The sequence below is a fragment of the Triturus cristatus genome, chromosome 12 (assembly GCF_964204655.1).
Source record: "Triturus cristatus chromosome 12, aTriCri1.1, whole genome shotgun sequence".
NCBI classification, from domain to species: domain Eukaryota; kingdom Metazoa; phylum Chordata; class Amphibia; order Caudata; family Salamandridae; genus Triturus; species Triturus cristatus.
In genome coordinates, this window is record NC_140595.1 from 213,240,367 (window position 1) to 213,253,060 (window position 12,694).

The 12,694-nt window shown below is 46.5% G+C and overlaps 1 protein-coding gene and 1 long non-coding RNA gene across 3 annotated transcripts in view; one reads left to right on the top strand and one right to left on the bottom strand.

Annotated features, from left to right (window-relative positions):
• The window catches only part of LOC146773101 (uncharacterized), a 131,418-nt gene that overhangs the window by 51,862 nt on the left and 66,862 nt on the right, over window positions 1-12,694 (bottom strand). The gene's annotated exons all lie outside the window — the stretch shown is intronic.
• Window positions 1-12,694, top strand: part of AGRP (agouti related neuropeptide) — a 72,774-nt gene that overhangs the window by 25,807 nt on the left and 34,273 nt on the right. For both annotated transcript variants that reach the window (XM_085636785.1, XM_085636786.1), the window contains exon 3: window positions 11,716-11,920. In XM_085636785.1, the coding sequence (XP_085492911.1) occupies window positions 11,752-11,920 (169 nt within the window). In that variant the 5' untranslated portion in view covers window positions 11,716-11,751. The remainder of the gene's footprint in view (window positions 1-11,715; window positions 11,921-12,694) is intronic.

Genomic DNA, 12,694 nt, shown 5'->3' on the forward strand with positions numbered 1-12,694 from the left:
TCTATGTATATCTTTGAAACATGAGGACTGGATTGAGTAGTCGCTCATTTCATTTTTGTTTTCTGACTGTTATGTTGAGACCACTGAGGAAGGGTTGCCAATGACCTGAAATGGATTGGGTTTAAAGATAATTTGTAGTCTAAATTGCAACCACTACCAAGAAGTAATTGGTATATAAGAATTTTCCTAATCAACAAATAAAAAGGAAAATAATGAACCTTTGATGACTTGGAATTAATTGGAAAATAGTCTTAATAAACTTCCTAAACTTAGCGAAGAAAACGGAACAGTTTTCGAGATAAGTGCTCCTGTCAGCGAGGCAGCGGATTTCCAAACCTGCTATTCCTGCAGTCATTATTCGTTCAGCGCCTTCAGACACAGGGACGACAGGGACGCACACAGATAAAACCAAGACAAATATTGTTTAAGCATCTGAAAATAGAGTGCACTGCGGTATCATTGTAAAATGAGTTATAATGACTCAATTTAAGAATGCACATGACACATTTAGATGTGCAGAACTGCTGTCTTACTAACTTCAACTTCTCTCTTGCCATAGCTAAAAGCAAACGTGTACAGCGCATGTGCAAACTGCAATAATCATCTTTCAAGCTGTGGGCATTGACAGATCATAACTGTAATGCGAAGTAACAACAAAATACAGATTGCTTAAATTCTCAGAGAAATAATGCTATGCTTCTGAGCTGTGTATTATGACAGTCTCAAGCATTAGCATAAGTAACCCCACTTTTCTCACACAGCAGCGTGAACCTGAAGTGCAGAGTTCATTTGGGTCTTTCAGATCCCCACCGTTTTGGTATCAAGTCTGGATCTGTTTATTTTAGGTGTTTGTAAAGCAGCATTCACACCTGATAGCCGTCTAAGCACTTTACATGGGACTACATGGTGGTACCCTGCAACTACAAGGGTGGTTGAATGTGTTGTGATTTCATGTATCCTATCGGTAGCCAGGTGTTGTGGGATTGGATCAGTCTGGGGATGTACCAGGTGTAAAGGTACGCCAGATGGTCAGGATGTGTCCGGGTAGAGTTGATGATATCCTGAAGTAATCCCCACAACAATGGAAGCAACATGGGAAAACCCTGCTGTAGAGAATCGTGAAGACTGCAACATGTGTTCAAAAGGCACAAGTCAGTCCTGAGCATCTACGTGGGTATCAGTGAATCACATTGAGGGGGTGTAGCTATGTGGCATGAAAATGGTTGCTAGTGATGGCTTAGTTTGAAGAAGTGGGTAATTGTACCCAAGATATACACCTTTTTTTATTGGTTTTGGTGAAAGCCATACACAGATGTGTCATGACGGAAGAAGTAGTGAGGGGTCCACATGACTGACCCAAAAACAGCATCTCCGTTGTCTGACCATTAAAACAAAACTAAACTTCATCTAATACCGCACTCCCTTCAGGCAGTTCTTTAGCCAGTAATGGGCATCAGAGTTCTCTTTCAGCTTTAGGTTTATATGGCCCTTGTCTGCCTTTAGGCGATGGCTGATTTGAAGGCCATTGAGCCTACTTACATCTCTCAAATGGTTGACCCTTTGCACGCCTGCAATCCTGGGCCTGAATCTGAAACAACAGAGTAGGTAATCATGTATACACATGAATCACAGCTTTCAGAAAGTGCAGGGAGCTCTTGTGCACTCTTCATTCTGATGGAGACATCTGCCTGTGGATTCCGCACCTTATGAATATCCCCTGCGCCAGCATTCCTCAGCAACTTTTTTACTAGCTCTCCATGCCGACGAGGTCGTCACAATGCATTGGCTCCGCACGCGGCTCCGAGTGACGTCACTGGAGCCATAAGAGGGCCACGTCGGCGTGATGACGTCAGTTCCCTTTTTTCCGCGCTGTCGACGCTAACCGTTTTTCTACGGACTCTCCAATACTTTCTCCTGGATACTTTGTATTTTTCTGGTTTCCTTCTGTGGTTTTGACATGTCTGCTCCAAAGAGGTCAGGCTTCAAGCCCTGTAAGGAGTGTGGGGGGCATATGTCGATCACCTACCCCAATGAGGACTGCCTGTGTTGTCTATCATCTGATCACGACGTCGAGGGCTGTCCTTGCTGTAGGAAGATGAACCCGAAGGCCCTGAAGGAACGAGAAGTCAAGCTGTACATGGCTAAAGTGAGAAAAGAAAAAAGGGGTCGAAAACGTTCGAAGTCGAGGTCGTCGACTTCACATGATTCAAGGAGGAAACACAAGAAGAAGAGGCATGGATCTCGACGCCGTTCGTCGAAGCCTGTGACTTCGAGGTCACCTTCTCCAGCTCCTCGACGTCGTGTTAAGCACTTCATCCTACAGCAAGGACAGCCCTCGACGTCGTGATCAGATGATAGACAACACAGGCAGTCCCTCCTTCTCCTTCAGTGTCTCCTCAGGTGACTCCAGCCCATTCTCCTTTGTATAAGGGGACTCCAGTGCAGTCTCCGACGCCGAGATTCTCTCCGGCTCCGGATGGTTCATCGAATCCGGCTGATGCTGAGATGCCTTCGGCTCCTGTGGCTCCGACTCCTGAGGCTCCTCGATCGGATCTCGAACCGGCACAGTATCCTTCATTCCCCGCGCCGGGTTTGGATCCCTCGCATTTTTTAAATGCGATGTATGGTGTGTTTAACAGGGCACACCTTCGGGTCCCATGGGTCCTCTGGTATTTAATTTGGGTGTGCCTCACCATTATCCTCAGGCCCCCCTTCGTGCCATTCCTGCCGATGACGCCATCATGGCAAATTCCAGCTCCGAGGATGTCAACGCCGTATGGGCAGTCCCCGGCTCCATCTGGCGAACCATCTTCCCGGATTCGTTTGACACAGGTTGCTGCTACGGATCCGCCGGGTGTGGGGCTGCCGACGCGCAACCGAAGATGCGCTCGAGGAGAGAAGCGCAGAAGTTGCTAGAGGAAGAACAGTACCAGGCTGAAGATATGGAAGAAGGTGAAATTTATGAGCCTGAAGATATGTTCGTGGGTCTGTGTGAGGCAAGTGGACTTGACACCTCCTCAGAGTGGGACTTTGCTTCTCAGAAAGCTTCTCCTTCGAAGGAAGTTGCACCTTGCCATACTGTAATAAGGAAGGCTGCAGAGCTCTTGGATCTGCAGCTCCCTTTGGCTGAGTATAAGCCTAATTTGCTTACAGAGGTGCTTCATTCTCCGTCCTCTGTGGTTGAACCACTCTTTCCTTTCAATGATGCCCTTACGGAGCCGATCCTTGTGATTTAGCGCAATCCTCTTTCTGCTCCTGCAGTTTCAAGATCTGTGTCCAGAAGGTACAGGCCTTCTCCAGGAGGTCCTGTGTTCCTTTCTTCCCATCCTTCGCCTGAGAGTTTGGTGGTGCAGGCTTCATGTTCAAAGCAATCTACGGGTGCATTTCCACAAGCTCCTGCTGACCGGGATTCCAAGAAGCTTGAACAATCTGCAAAGAAGGTTTTCTCATCAGCGAGGATGGCTTTGAAATCCACCAACGTTACCAGTTTGTTGGGTAGATACATTCATGCCCTTATGGACTCGGCCAAGCAGCTTCTTCCAAAATTATCTGAGGAAGACCGGGGTAATTTGAGTGAGGTTCTGGCAGACTCTCAGGCTGCTGCTCGCCAAGTTATCCAGTCTGGCCTGGACACAGCAGGTTCAGTGGCCAGGGTGATGGGCTCATCCATTGCTACTAGAAGACAAGCATGGCTGAGGTCTTCTGGGTTCTCACCTGATGTACAGGCTGCCCTTCTAGATCTTCCCTTTGACGGATCTAGGCTTTTTGGGGAAAAAGCTGACTCTGCTTTGCAAAGGTTCAAGGACAGTAAGGCCACAGGGAAATCCTTGGGCCTACAGTCTCAGGCAAGGGGTTATGGCTTTAGAAGATACAGTGGCTTTGGGAAATCTTCCTTTCGTGGTTCCCGTCAGCCGCAGCAGCAGCAGCAGCAACAGCAACAAAACCCTATGTACAAGTCCTACAAGGGTAAGGGCAGAGGTCGCCTTCGTGGAGCGGGTCGTCAGCCTTCCTCCTCCTCCTCCTCCTCCACCTCCCCTACCCCTCCTGGTAATGCAGGACAGCAGCCCTAGATCTGCCATCCTGGATCATGCAGGTCCTATGGGGGGGTCGGCTTACCCATTTTCTACTGGATTGGAAATTGGTATGCCTTTCACTTCAGGGAATTCCCTCCTCCTTACCCTCCTTGCCAGGGGTTTTGCACGGAGGATCATTTGCTTCTTCAGAAGGAGGTTCTTGTCCTGTTACAAAAAGGTGTAATAGAGGTGGTTCTGGAGCAGGAAAGGGGTCAGGGATGCTACTCCCGGTATTTCCTGATTCCCAAAAAGGATAGCAGGTTACGACCCATTCTGGATCTCAGAATTTTGAATCTGTTTCTCAAGCAGGAGAGGATCGAGATGCTCACCCTAGCGTAGGTTCTTCAGGCGCTGCAACATGAGGACTGGATGGTGTCCATCGACTTGCAGGATGCGTATTTTCACATCCCAATCCTGAAGTCGCACAGGAAGTATCTCCGGTTTACGGTTGGTGCGCAGCATTACCAGTTGGCGGTCCTTCCGTTTGGTCTTACTACTTCACCTCGAGTCTTCACCAAGGTGATGGCGGTGGTGGCTGCCCATCTCAGAAGGTCGGGGATCCCGGTTTTCCCCTACCTGGACGACTGGCTTCTGAAGGCAGAGTTGCCAGAGATGGTGCCTCGACATCTACAGGTAACAACTCAGCTGTTGTTCAGATTGGGTTTTTCGATAAATGTGCCCAAGTCTCACCTGGTGCCCTCTCAGCGCAACCTGTTCATAGGGGCAGTACTGGATACCACTGTGTGTCCAGCTTTTCCTCCTCTGCAAAGGATTCTCGACATTCAGGAAATGATTCCTTTGTTTCACAATGGAGCGGTTGTTCCAGTTCTGAAGGTCCTACGCCTGCTCGGTCTGTTCGCCTCCTGCATTCTGTTGGTCAACCATGCTCGCTGACACATGAGGGCGCTCCAGTGGTGCCTCCGCAGGCAGTGGTATCAGCACAACGGAGATCTCAGGGAGTCTGTCAGGATCTCCAGAGAAGCTGCAGCGGATCTGTCTTGGTGGAGTGTGGAGGGCAATCTGTCTCAAGGAAAGCCTTTTCATCTTCATCCATCGGTGGCCACAGTGATAACGGATGATCCTACCCTAGGGTGGGGTGCTCCTCTGGGGGATCTGGAGGTCAAGGGTCTTTGGTCTCCAGAGGAAAGGTTGTCTCATATCAATCTTCTGGAATTGCGGGCGATACGTTTGGCGCTCAAGGCCTTTCTCCCTTCCCTTCGCGGTCAGTCGGTTCAAGTCCTGATGGATAACACTACTGCAATGTGGAATGTCAACAAGCAGGGAGGAGTAGGGTCGTACCGCCTCTGCAGGGAGGCGTTGCGGCTTTGGTCCTGGGCTCAGGACCATTGGATTTGCTTGATGGCGAATCATCTGGCCGGGGTGCTAAATGTTCGTGCGGACAGTCTCAGTCGGCAGTTCTCCGCCGACCACGAGTGGAAGCTTCATCCGGAGGTAGTTTGACACATCTTCCGGACATGGGGGGACTCCTCGGGTAGACCTGTTTGCCACTCTCGAGAACGCACATTGCCAGTCATTCTGCAGTCTCCAGTTTCCGTTGCAGGGGGCGCTGGGGGACACGTTTCAGTTGAGTTGGAGCTCACATCGCCTTTACGCCTTTCCTCCCATACCCTTGATTCCTCGGGTTCTGAGGAAGATTTGCCAAGACCGGGCCCAAGTCATATTGATTGCCCCGGATTGGCGAAGAAGGATGTGGTACACAGATCTACATCACCTCTCATCGCACCCTCCGCTCCGTCTCCCTCTCAGGGTAGACCTCCTCTCACAGTCGCAGGGGCAGGTTCTTCACCCCTACCTCCAGAGCTTGCACCTTCATGCCTGGAGATTGAACGGGGCAACCTGAGTTCCTTCTCTCTCCCTCCTGACGTGGTGGACCGTTATCTTATCGATCAGGCGACATTCCACTAAGTCCATTTACTCCTACAGGTGGTCAAGATTTGTTAAATTGTGCGGAGAGAGGTCTATTGATCCCTTAAAGGGTCATCTTTCTGATGTTCTTTGTTTTTCGCTACATGTGGCCCAGCAGGGTTGTGCTGTGGCTACTGTTAAAGGTTATTAGTCTGCTTTATCGGCATTTCTTTGTTGGCCTGATCAGCCGTCTCTTTTCAAATCTCTGGTTGTTTTAAGGTTTATTAAGGGCCTTTCTAATATGTTTCCGCCTGCTCCCTTCATTATGCCCCAGTGGGATTTGAATCTAGTTTTAACTTTCTTAATGGGTTCCCCATTCGAACCTATGCATAGTTGTCCCTTGAGACTGCTGTCATTCAAAACGGTCTTCCTTGTGGCTATCACCTCAGCCAGGAGGGTGAGTGAGCTTCAGGCTTTGAGTTCTAAGCCTCCGTTTCTGTCTATTCATGCTGAAAGGATGGTTCTCAGGACCAGGGCTGCTTTTCTGCCTAAGGTGGTAACTCCCTTCCATCTAGGGCAGTCCATTACCCTCCCTACTTTCTATCCTCCCCCTCACCCTTCCAAGGAGGAGGAGAGGGTGCACCGCTTGGATCCTAAGAGGGCAGTTTGTTTCTATCTGGATAGATTGAAGGACCTGCGATTGGATGATCAGCTCTTTGTGGGCTACGTTGGACGCATGAAGGTCAAGGTGGTGCCCAAGCATACTCTATCCAGGTGGATCACCTTGTGCATCAAGATCTGCTACGCTCTGGCTGGTAAGGAGCCTACTGAAGGCATTGGAGCTCATTCCACCAGGGCTAAGTCATCTACCTCTGCCTTGTCCATGGGTGTTCCTGTGCTGGACATCTGTAAGGCCGCAACTTGGGCCTCCCTCCACACTTTCTCAAAGCATTACTGCTTAGATTCCAAAGTGAGGAAGGACGGCCATTTTGCACTCTCTGTTTTGCAGGACTTTTTGGTATAGAAGGGTGGACACCCTCCTCCGGGAGTGGGACTGCTGTGGGATTCTATTCATAAGGTGTGGAATCCACAGGCAGATGTATCCATCAGAAGAACAAGTTACTTACCTTCAGTAACGCTTTTTCTGGTGGATACAGTATCTGCCTGTGGATTCCTCACTGACCCACCCGCCTCCCCGTTGTCCACCTTTTTATACCTTAAAAGAGGTATTCGTTAATATGTTGTTTCATATTGTCATTCTGTATTGCCTCTGTTTGCCTTTGTGTAGGCTTATAGGAAATGCTTGCTTTCCCTTTTCACTTTACAATGTGTGTATTTGTGTGAATACTGTGTTCTCTGTATGCATTGTCTATATGGTCTGTCCGCCCATTTCGCCTTGGTGGCACGGAAAAAATGGGAGGAACTGACGTCATCACGTCGACGTGGCCTTCTTATGGCTCCAGTGACATCACGCAGAGCCGCATGCGGAGCCATGGCATTGTGACGACCTCGTCGGCGTGGAGAGCTAGGCAAAATGTTTCTGAGGAATGCTTGCGCAGGGGATATTCATAAGGTGAGGAATCCACAGGCAGATACTGTATCCACCAGAAAAAGCGTTACGAAAGGGAAGTAACTTGTTCAACTCACCTTGGAGGAATTATGTCTTACCTCCCTCTTTCCAGCACTCTGCTTGTAGGCACCATCTGTGGCAAGTTCATGACACATTCTAAAAGATTGCACGAAAATAGCCACAGCATACGCAAGCCGGTTAGTGCTGGTGGACTGGCCAACAAGACATTGTCTGTTTTGAACACCACCAAGGCCAGAATGGCTGTACCCGGCATCCAACGATGGGCAGGCGTTTCCCCGGGAGACTGGAAGGGTCGGGGCAGGTTTTGTTAGTGAGGGCCAATTTTGTTGCAGTGCAGCAGTTTTAAAAGCACTGCAAAGATCCTTGCATATTCAGTAGTTTTCGTGCAACAATAAAAGTGTCAAGTTAACTCAGGTTATTTATTAATGTACCTTCTGTAGATAGGTGAGTTTTTTGTCTAGGGGCAGTTTTCCCTTATCTAAGGTAGCGCAGAGGGTTAATATGCCTGTTGCAAAGAACGTGTACCATGTATATCAAAGAACAATATTTAAGTGGATAGCTCAGTGGCTTACTGCTTTTATCACAGAGATTCTGTTGTTACTGTGCAGTTCATAAGTTATATTTGTAATCTAGCATAGTGGCCTATTAACTGCCATCTAAGAGCTGCATGCCAGCTGCATGTTTTGTTCCAGTCTTTCTATCATGATTTTGCGAAGTAAGGTTTGTTTGGGTAAAAATAAATTATTAATATTAAAGTCAATCCTAACCACTGTGTTATGTTCTGAATCCTGAGTTTGTGCTTCTCCACACCAAGCACTCTTGAAAAGTGCCTACCAGTATGGATGACATGTGAATCCTACACCTTGTAGTCTTCTTTGCCTTATGTAACATTTTTAATACACTGATTTGCACACATATGATTTGTTGTCTCTGTATTTGTATGTGATGGACTTTGAAAATGTGGAAAGTTTTGCTTTAGGAGCAGTGATTAATGGAGTCATTTTTAAATGCAGACTGTAACATCTGCATTTGTAAAGCAAGCATCCATGCCTTTGGGCATTCTTGCTGCTAGAAAAGATGTTTGTTGCTGGTAATGTATGCTAATGCAGAAGAAGCATATTATGGATCAACACAAGTACTGACCAGTGATGTGCATGTTTTCTATAGAAGAAATCAATTCTAGTAAACCTTGAAAGGTTCAATGGCTCAACAGGCTTAGAAGTATGTATACCATGTCATGGAAAAGAAGGTTGTTGGGAGAACTTGACCTGCATTAAATAGCGCTGTTATCTATGTTCCAAGACTGAGATTCAATTACATGGTACTCTTAGGGGCAGATTTACAAGAAACTGACGCATCTGTAGAGATGCTTCAGTCTTCCTGCGACAGCCTGCGATGCCCTTGCGCCACCATGGATGCGCCGTATTTACAATACCCTGCACCATGGCGCAAGGATTGACAGATGAGTCGGAAATTCTGACGCATCTGTTGGCCCAAAAGTCACGCATTGCTGGAGTCGTGTCACAAGCACTATGCAACTCCAGCAATGCATGTTGAGGCCTATACTTATTGTACTGCATCACTCCTTGCAACTGTGGCACAAAAGTGTTGCAAGGGGCTTGTAAATCTGCCCCTTAGTTTCGAAAACAAATAATCAAGTGAACTTGTTTTGAGTGGGAAACAGCGTTTACAACGCTGTCTTCAAAACGCATGCCATTACAACGCGGTTGTTACAACGACCGCGTTGTTAGTACGCATACCATTACATTGCAGGTCATCAGTACGACTTGCTGTAGGGGGCGCAATGGTGTTGGATTTAGAATCGAACACCTTCCCTGCTGTTGCGCAAACTGGAGTTGGAATAGTAAATAATACTATTCCCAAGTCCAGCATGCCCCCTACAGCAAGTGGTAGTAATGACTTGCGATGTAATGGTATGCGTTCTAACAACGCAGTCGTTGTAACGAATGCGTTGTAATTGCATGCAATGTATTTGCATGCCTTGTAAGGGTATATATTTGTTTTGAACATTATAGACCCATCAACCTTCCCATTTTATAAGTTATTTGATATTGATAATGGCTGTTTACAACTTGACTAGCGTATTTTCCATTGTTGTACACTATTTGATAGGTTGCTAATCAATGCTACATTATCTTAATTGTATATATGAAGATACTACCTGAAACAAGATATGTAGCTGCATTTTCAGTAGGATTTGAAGTATGTCTGTTTATAGCGTACTACTTTAGTATTTTTAGAGATTTTCCAGCCTGTAGGTGTGATGTAAGTAACCAAAGGTTAGATGCATCACTTCCTGTGATAGCAACAAGGCAAAGGTCATGCAATGACACATCCTTTGATTTCATGGGTTACAAAGGTCATGTGATCTCACTTCTTGTGATGTCGTCAGGTCAAATACCTTGCAATTTCACTTTCTGTGACATCATCAGGATGGGACAAAGGGAAGGTGATGTAACTTCCTGTGATGTTACAGGTCGAAGTTCATGTGATGTCACTTCCTGTGACATCAGTAGAGGGTCACATGGCATGCGATGTCACTTCCGCTACCCCTGATGCAGCAACAAATGATGAATGGAATGCTGAGTAAAGCATACATTCACTCCCAGTCAAAAGATCTGGGTTAAATCCATCGTTCTTTTGCTCACTATGCCACCCCAATTTGGACCTAGCCATATGCGAATCAGTCATAACTCCACTCCTCATGGGACCAGTCCAGCCTGAACTGCCAAGCCGGATCCTCCCTGGACCGGAAACTAGCATCCTGGGACTGGTTTCGGGGTATCACCCTTCATCAGCCAGGCTAGTTTGAATCCAGTGGCAAGTGAGCAAGGGACCCACGTCTGGGCATACCAATCCCACTTAGGACGCAAAATGCTGCAGCAGCAAATGATGGATGGAATGCTGAATAAATCAAACATTCACCTCCAGTCAAGCGATCTGGGTTAAATCCATTGTTCTTTTGCTCACTACGCCACCCCAGTTTGGACCCAGCCATATGCAAATCAGTCTTGCTCCTGTTCCTCATGGGGACAGTCCAGCCGAACTGCCAAGCCTGAACTGTAAACAATCATCCTGGGGCCAGTTTCGGGATATCGCCCCTCATCAGCCAGGCTAGCTCGAATCCGCTATCCTAGGCATTTTGATAAATTGATGTCCATGTGGTTTTAGGGCAGCTTTTAACGTAAAATCACAACCACTATGCACTATATCATTATTGCTGCTAAACCAAACTTTCATGTCTTTATTTTGTGAGCAGAAGTATTTAAAAGTAAATGCACTTGCTTCGTGAAAGTTGTGTTACTCACTAGACAAAGATTACTCAAGCTTGCCCAAGTGAACGCACCTGCTTTCAGAAAGGTTGTGTGTTCCTTTAAAAAATAAACTAGGCTTACTCAAGCGTGGTTTTCCATTACTGCTGAGTAAAACGACATTAATTAATGAGCCAAAAAAAAAGAAATTATGAATGAATGAATGAATACAATTATTGTTCAGTTAATAAAAAACATCTTGTAACTGGGGACTAATGTTTGTAGGAAGCAAGGAAGAAGGGATTATCTGCCATATCTGTGATCAGACACTTTGCAGAATTTTCCACAAAGTAATAGTCTTAAAAGTAAAATGTACCAGGAACAGGGGCTAGCTTGGCCAGTAAGACTGGGGGGGGGGGGGGGAGGGGGGAGGGGTGCTTCAGATTTTCTGACAATAGCGCTTGCATATGTTAATCATTATATGAGGAGCAGCGCATGAGAGGGTTTAAAGGCCAGTGGAAAGGGAAATGTGTGCGGATTGTGTATGAGAACTTAAAACAGCATTTTATAAAATTACCATATTTAAGACCTTCAAAACAGACCGTGTGTGTATGTAAAATCCCAGGTGAAATTCGACAGACACCTTACCATACCCGATTGAAAACTCCTGTACCCAACTATTTGTTGAATAATACATTTATAAGATGGGTGTAACACCCCCCTGAAGCTGCGTCCCTGACCAGGAATGCACTAGTGATTAGATGTGACTGTAATTGTTAAAGATGTGGAACTTGCTTGCAGGAGATTTAACCCCACAAAATAATGATGCATTCCAGTCCACGTTGAACAAAACAAATCTTGATTTTTACAGTAAATGTGCCATGCGGTAAGAACCTGGTGCTATTTCTTTCAGGTGCCATCTCTAGCTCTTCAGGCCTTCAGTGGAATCATGTTGAACGTGCTGCTCCTTTGTTGGAGCTTGCTTCAAAGTAGTCAAGCCATGCTGACCTCTGACCTTAGCAGTGACTATCTGGACGAGATAAACCCAAATATGGATGACATGGACTCCCTCAACTACCCAACTCGAAGAGTCAAGGTCCCGACTCTGACGCTCACAGGTCAGTGCCATTAAATTCAGATGGTTTATAAAGTCACATCACAAATGCCCCTTTACTTCATTTCTTCATGTTCCCCTCCCTCAATAATTTCCCTATATGTTCATTCTGTCATCTTCATGCATCATTTCTAATTTCATAACAGTTCCATCCTACCTTCATTTTCACCTCTTTGTCATTGTCCCTTTTCTTCCATATTTCTCTCTCTTCTCTCTCAATCTTTCTCCTTTAACACATTCTGACCATGTTTCTGCCTCCTTCATTCTGTCCTCTGTCAGTTTCATGGCGCTTCTTCTCTATTTTCCCCTCTATCACACCATTCTTCAATTTATATTCCTTTTTCCATCATTCCCTTTTCAGCCCATCATTCTAGCCTTTCTATTATTCTTATCTATATAATTTTAATATGCGTTGATATTAACATATTGAGGCTAATGTTAGATAGCCCATTAATTTTTGGATTACCTAGTGAAAATTGGCTGATAAAGTAGCAACACTTCTTGTACTTGATGTATATCATCGCATACTAGCTAACAGACTCTACGAAGACGGACTTCGGAACAAGGCCCTTGACTGGATCCGCTCCTTCCTCTCCCGCAGAACACAACGGGTCAGACTCCTTCCTTTCCTCTCAGAACCCACACCGACCACCTGTGGAGTCCCCCCAAGGCTCCTCTATCAGCCCGACCCTGTTCAACATCTACATGGCCCTGCTCGCCTCCATCATCAGACCACACGGACTCAACATCGTATTGTATGCAGCCGACACCCAACTCA